The sequence below is a fragment of the Ammodytes marinus genome (assembly GCF_949987685.1).
Source record: "Ammodytes marinus genome assembly, chromosome: 9".
Lineage (NCBI taxonomy): Eukaryota > Metazoa > Chordata > Actinopteri > Uranoscopiformes > Ammodytidae > Ammodytes > Ammodytes marinus.
Genome location: NC_137213.1, coordinates 7,687,347 through 7,694,180, shown reverse-complemented (window position 1 = coordinate 7,694,180; position 6,834 = coordinate 7,687,347). Strand labels below are relative to the sequence as shown.

Here is a 6,834-nt window from a genome sequence, read left to right as displayed (position 1 = left end):
AATAATAAATAACTTAAATAATTTCCTTTTGTGTGCAGTATCTCGCACATATCAAATTAGGATAAGAAGGTGAGTGTTACTGGAAATATCCAGTTAGCTAGGACCTATGTGTAGAGGAAATACCTTTTTTAACTATATCTATAAAGCACAAAAAGTTGAACCATTCCTCCAAAAGTAATGTGTTATGCTTCCAAAAGAATTACTCAAGTATTTGTGTTACACAAAAATGTTTTTATTAATAAACGATGAGATGAAAAAAGACATTTGTCAATAGAAATTATCCGTATTAAAAGGTATATAAAAACTCCTTGAACAGTATCGAAAAAAAATTAACATCTTTGCTCAATCATAGTAAAATTCTTACTCGAAAGTGTTCTATAATGAAACCAGATTTCTTATAAAGCCAGCACGGAAAATATTAAACATCTATGTCAAAAAAACGATCAACATACATTCAGTAATCAAACATGAAAAAAAAATCATAACATAAAAGAGAATGAAGACATGAAAAAAAAATCAGTGTAATTCACATGTTACTTGTTTGGCAGGTGATAATCTGTATTTTGCCCGACCCAACAATCACCAGACATCTATCCGTCCATATAAAAGCATAAAGTTTTACTGTTGCGTTCCAACCCATTTCCAAGACAGCAGTCTCCATTAGGTGGAGTAGCTTCAGCACGCAATCACAAGAGGTACAAGTATGGCAAACAATAAGAAAAAGAAATTATAGACAAAACCATCAGTAGTTGAAGTCTTTAAAAAATGTTCACATCCCACTGAAACCCCATCTTATTTGTCCTTATAAAATTACTTGAAAAATATAAGGTAAAATATAAGGAATAAAAATGGAGCATGGTGTCGGTTTTCTCCTAGCTTTGAGATTTTCCTCTCCAGACTTTCCATGACAGTCTTTTACAGTGTTTTCTGTCGGAGGTAGAAAATGGCAAAACTACCAAAACAGCCGACCTCTTCCACAGCTACAAGCCAGCGATCGTCCTGAATGAAGGAACAAAGTATCCACAGTCGTGTTTCTCCAGATTCTTCATGATCCTGAACATCTTGCCACATGTCGAACAGCTGAATGGCTTTTCTCCGGTGTGAAACCTCAGGTGTGCTTTCAGGTTTTCTCGCAGACGGAAGCTTTTCTTGCACTTTGTGCAGGTGTGCGGCTTGTCCCCCGTGTGGAAGCGCAGGTGGCGGCGGAGGCTCTTCCTCAGCGCATAAGTCTTTGAACACTTTGAACACGGGTACGGCTTCTCTCCGGTGTGAAAACGCTCATGCCGCCGGAGAATCTTCCTGCGCTTGAACGTCTTCTGACATATGCTGCAAGCGTATCCGTCGCGGGAATGGGCCACCACCTTCCGTAGCCGCCAAACGCCTTCTTCACAGTGGGTGAAGCAGCAGAGGCGGTGGCCTGTGTGAAGACTTTGGTGGCGGCGGAGGTCTTTGGGCAGAAGCCAACCATTTTTGCCGTTAGCCTCCGGATCTTTAGCACCATCCTTCTGAAGCGTCAACTCTGACTCGGGCACTGTCAGCACGTCCACCAGTTGCACTGCACAGCGACCAGTCAGCTTTTGGTCTGGAGAAGTCAGTTTCAGTTTAATGTGGAGATCGTCCTTCTTCTTCGGCGTGAGGATCCGTTCCCAAACCCCAGCCAGACCAGGAGTCACGGCTCCGTCGGACGGGGACGGACTGTAGGCAGTGCCCTTAGCGGTGCTGACACAGGCCTGCTGAGGCTCTGCTTGGACAGGCTCCTCTGAGCTGTCGGGTTTGGGAGCAGGAGACTCTGGCATGAGGATCAACGGGCAAACAAACTTTATTTTCTCCTTGGAAATGATATATCGCGTATCTGGTTGGATCACGAGAGGCTTCTGTTTAGTTGGCGTGCTTTCAGTAGATCCATGCCCTGAGGTCTCTGCCGAGGTCGACGTCTCTGTCGAAGCCTCTATCTCTGCAGGGACTGAAAAAAACATGAAGACGACATGTTAAATTAAGGTTAAATGTATTTTTCTCTCGAGATGTGTGGCTTCACATCGCCTGAGTAACTCTGTAGTGGAAATGTCTATAAAAGGTAAGTGTATCAGTATCATTGAAGGGACAGTTGCTAAGTTTGTTATTTATAAGAAAATCTCAGTTTGGAAATAGCTCTCTGTAAACATCAGGAATAATGGAGGGAGATACATGTCTGTCGATGTAGTTGTGGTTTCCCACAGCTGCCACTAGATGTCAGTAAAAAGCCATTAGGTGGGACAAATTGTCTCTGCAAAAACAAAGTCCAAGTAGTTGTTTGAATATGTTACAACTTCCTTTTTTCAAGTGTTTATCCTGTTCAGGGTCAAAGAGTGTGGTGCTTATCCCGGCATGCATTGGGGCACTTTTCAGTTTATAACAGCTATATGTTGTGTGCTTGTTTGTCTGTTTTTGTACAGCAGCTTAATGCGCATTTAAGGGGGAAAAACACAATTCGTTGGCAATAATTATTGCTCGAATGACAAATATTTGCATCCTCAACTTTTGACATAAAAGACTTAACAGGCAAACAAATATTGGACTGAAAATGTGTTTTGTCTGTCCAATGTTGCTTCACTGGAAAATGATCTTGTTCTGGGTAAAAATTGCTGAGTTTGACTCAATTGCAGCAAATAAAAAAAAATGCATTTTATAGTACTTAAAATGACATAAAAAAAACAGGTGCCATTCATTTCTCACATGTCTTTTCTCATCTTCCTCTTGTAGGTGTCCAAACTAGTTGCTAATTATTTCTGGTATAACTGGTTTAATCTATGCACCGTCATTCAAATCCCTCTACACAATAAAACATGCCTTAGTCTAATTTGCAACCTACTTTCATGCTGCTTCTCCTCATCAGGAAAAATAACTTCTGTTTGAGGATCACCATCAGTTGGAGTTTCTCCGTCACACCCGCTCAACTCCGCTACATCCACCGCCATGTCCACAGTCTCTGCCACAATCTGATCAAAGAAGAAACATAACAAATATTCATGTCTGCACTCCAGTAGTAGAGTAGGTCTCATGACAACATACATACAACCTCAAGGCAAAGCAATAAAAAACAAGTTTGACAAGATATTCTGCTTTAGAAACATGCAACGCTTTGATGAGATGATAATGTATGTCACAGTGTCACTCGGTCAGTTCCTCCTCATTCCACGGGTGATTTACAGCACACCCTTCCCACTGACCTGTTCCTTTGGGGGGCACCATTCGGGGTCAACTTCAGTCAGGAGGATTTGTGATGGAATGAGACCCCCCTCCACCACCTTCACCTCTTCTTCCATGCAATCCCCCAAACAATCACCATCTGAGTGGATGGGGGGACCTAAAGAGAAGAGGGGGAGGGGTTAAGATAGAGGCACACACGGACACACATGCATTCCTTTACACCAGGTTTGCAAAGGGGAACACAATGCAAGAGTTCAATGCAACAACAACCACAAATGAACCAAACTAAATGCACATATGCATCAAGCTGAATGCGCGTGTATTGCATGCATAATCTGCTAGGCTATGTTCCTGATTTTGTCATGCACTTAAAAGTCGGTAGTAAGCTAGTAGCAACTAGTCCGCACACAAGGAAGTCATAACATTTGAAACTCCAGTGACACAGACCACAAATCTCCAGCGGGGCACAGATGTCTTCGTCCACTTGCACTCCGATGCTGCGCTTAGTGTCACCGGTCGATAAACGATCGGGCGACTTCGAGGTTTCATTTTCCTTTTTGTCCTCCGTGCGGCCCAGATCCACACCCAGCGCCGCCGCCGAGGCACGGTATCTGCTCTCGAACAGCTTGGTTAATTCCACCGTGGCCGCTTTGACCAGAGCTCCCAGCACCGACTCCACCTGCGACTGGAGGTTCACGCAGTCCGACGACATGTTGGCTGCTCCGACTACGCTGAAGTTCGCGTTTGAACAACAGGAACCACCAAAGAAGATCAAAAGGAAACTGAAAAAATCAGCAGAGATTATTATTTACCAACGACAACCACATGGTTCGCAGGAAGAAGGGGCGTGTCTCGTCCTTGCGCAGGCGCGTCAAACACATCAAACATGGGGGGTGAGAGAGGAGGAGCTAAATTATGTGAGGAGCAGACGTTTAACTTTTCAGCCATGTACAGGATACTTTTTATGTATTAACCCTTGTGCCCCCTTCGAATTTACTACCCTCTCAGCACCTTCGACCCAAAAATGTCCACGCTCACAAAAAGTGCTATTAAATCATCATACATCAATATTTTTTTCTACTTTTTTTTGCATACATCTCTTAAACAACTTTTTACCGGCTCAAAACTACCAAACATTCAATAATTTTCAGGATTTTAACCCATTAAATGCCAGTTTAAGTATTTGAATTATTTCAATATTTTTTACAAAAAAACACAAAAAGTGAATTATTTTCCATAATACAAATAGTAGGGGGATGAGGCATTAATGGTGATTGGAGTCTTGGATATGTCAAAGATTAGCAACAAAATTGATTTGATTGCATTAGTATTTTTTATATAGTGCCAGATGAAACATTAAGCACCCTCTCAGCACCTTCGACCCAAAAATGTACTCACACATAATCAGCAATAAAATCCTCATACATCAATATTTTTTTCTGATTGTTTTTGCTTGAATCCCTTAATCAACTTCAGCCCTGATCAAAATGACCAACTATTTGATACATTTTAGGATTTTAACTCTTTAAATGCCACTTTAATTATTAGAAGTATTTATCATTGATAAAAAAAACACACAAAAAGTGAATTATTTTCCATAATACAAATAGTAGGGGGATGAGGCATTAATGGTGATTGGAGTCTTGGATATGTCAAAGATTAGCAACAAAATTGATTTGATTGTATTAGTATTTTTATGTAGTGCCAGATGAAACATTAAGCACCCTCTCACCACCTTCGACCCAAAAATGTACACACACATAATCTTCAATAAAATCCTCATACATCAATATTTTTTTCTGATTTTTTTTGCTTGAATCCCTTAATCAACTTCAGCCCTGATCAAAATGACCAACTATTTGATACATTTTAGGATTTTAACTCTTTAAATGCCACTTTAATTATTAGAAGTATTTATCATTGATAAAAAAACACACAAAAAGTGAATTATTTTCCATATAATAAATAGTAGGGGGATGAGGCATTAGTGGTGATTAGAGTATGGGATATGTCAAAGATTAGCAACCAATTTGATTTGATTGCATTAGTATTTTCTATGTAGTGCCAGATACTCCTTCGAGGCAGAAAGTGCCCCATCCACTTCCATTGAAAACCACCTTTTTTAATCTCATTGCATTTCTACTATTAAACCATGCATTTTGTAATGTTAGCATTTCATTTAGAAGAGAAGCAGTCATATTTGACATTTTTACTGTATTCCACTAGATTTAACTATTTTCCCATTGTAGGTCCATGCATGAAATTCTTGTATTTTTGACCGTTCTTATATGGAGCAGTGTGACTACCAGGGGAGCCCAATAGCTTTTCTGTCTGTGTGTGTGTGTGTGTGTGCGTGTGTGTGTGCATGTGTAAGAGTCAGTGTGAAACTGTAAGCATGCACTGATCATTTCAGGGGTGAAAAGGGCATCTTTTGAAGGATGTGTTTCATGTGAGGTGCTTGAGTAAAACATGGCCTTCTGCCTTTGATGTACTCAAAAACGAAAAGGAAAACAACAGTTAGTGTGTTTATGCACCTTGCTGCTTTCACAGCCAAAGTTAAACATGCAGCTTGGCTGAGGTGTCATTCCAATAGTGGGCAGAGAAGGAGAAAGAGAAGGAGAAAGCTACCTGCGTGGTAGCTGCTGCTATCGGTGTATGAATGTGTGTGTGACTGGGTGAATGTGTACAAAAACAATGTAAAGCGCTTTGAGTCTGTGATAAACGGAGATATAGCGCTATACAAGTCCATTTACCATACCCCTTCTTAGATATCACCTTCACAATTCTTGCATCCATTGAATTTATGAGTTCTTGGAGAGTTTCTGCTTGAATATCTTTGCAGGATGCCAGAATAGCCTCCCATAGCTGCTGTTTTGATGTGAACTGCCTCCCAACCTCATATATGTTTTGCCTGAGGATGCTCCAAAGGTTCTCAATAGGGTTGAGGTCAGGGGAAGATTTTTTTTATTTTATTTATTTATTTAATACAGGGACAGTGCATATTATCAAACATTTCTGTCAATATGCCAGAATTAGCCAGAAGGCTATTTTTCATCTGCAGTCCCTAGACAGATGGTAAAAGTCACCCTAAAAGAAAATAAGTTACACATTTATATAACACAACACACCTATAGTAAAACGTACTATTAAAAAGTAAGTAAAGTAAAAAGTACTATTAAGCTAAAATATACAATAAAAACACAGCAGAGCAACAATCAGACAACAGCAGACAATAACATGAACAGGTTAATGATAATGTAAACAGCTCTGGTTATCAATGAGCCATTTCTTTAACTGGCATTTGAATGACCTATATGGGGTCAGATTTCTGATGGCTATGGGGGTGAGGTTCCACTCAGTAGCTGCACGAACAGAGAAAGAGGTATGGCCAAATACACTCTTCCTAAAAGGGATAATACAATCTCCCCTCGCTGATGCTCTAGTTCTGCTGTGATCAGCTGTTCGGATGTTGACAAACTGATGGAGCGGAGGGGATGATAAACCGTGAATGATTTTATAGACAAGACATAGATTTGAATAGTTGACCATGTTTTCCCATTTGAGTAATCTGTGCTTTTGTAATATTGGACAATGATGAAATCTACAAGGTTTCTTGTCCAGGATTTTAACAGTTTGTTTGTAAAGTGA

At 40.3% G+C, this 6,834-nt stretch overlaps 1 protein-coding gene across 1 annotated transcript; it reads right to left on the bottom strand.

The window, feature by feature from the left end:
* Nucleotides 1–251: 251 nt before the first annotated feature.
* LOC307255710 (uncharacterized protein) lies at nt 252–3,997 on the bottom strand. Its single transcript, XM_080034460.1, has 4 exons — nt 3,634–3,997; nt 3,207–3,343; nt 2,849–2,975; nt 252–1,963 (listed from the first exon to the last, which is right to left on the bottom strand). The coding sequence occupies exons 1-4, from the start codon at nt 3,896–3,898 to the stop codon at nt 981–983; spliced, it is 1,512 nt and encodes a 503-aa protein (XP_079890586.1). The 5' UTR covers nt 3,899–3,997; the 3' UTR covers nt 252–980.
* Nucleotides 3,998–6,834: the final 2,837 nt, after the last annotated feature.

Coding starts and splice junctions, on each gene's coding strand:
- LOC307255710 (XM_080034460.1), bottom strand. CDS start 3,898: ATGTCGTCGGACTGCGTGAACCTCCAGTCGCAGGTGGAGTCGGTGCTG. Junction 3,344..3,633: donor TGCCCCGCTGGAGATTTGTG/GTCTGTGTCACT, acceptor TCTTCTCTTTAG/GTCCCCCCATCCACTCAGAT. Junction 1,964..2,848: donor TGAGGAGAAGCAGCATGAAA/GTAGGTTGCAAA, acceptor TGTTTTTTTCAG/TCCCTGCAGAGATAGAGGCT.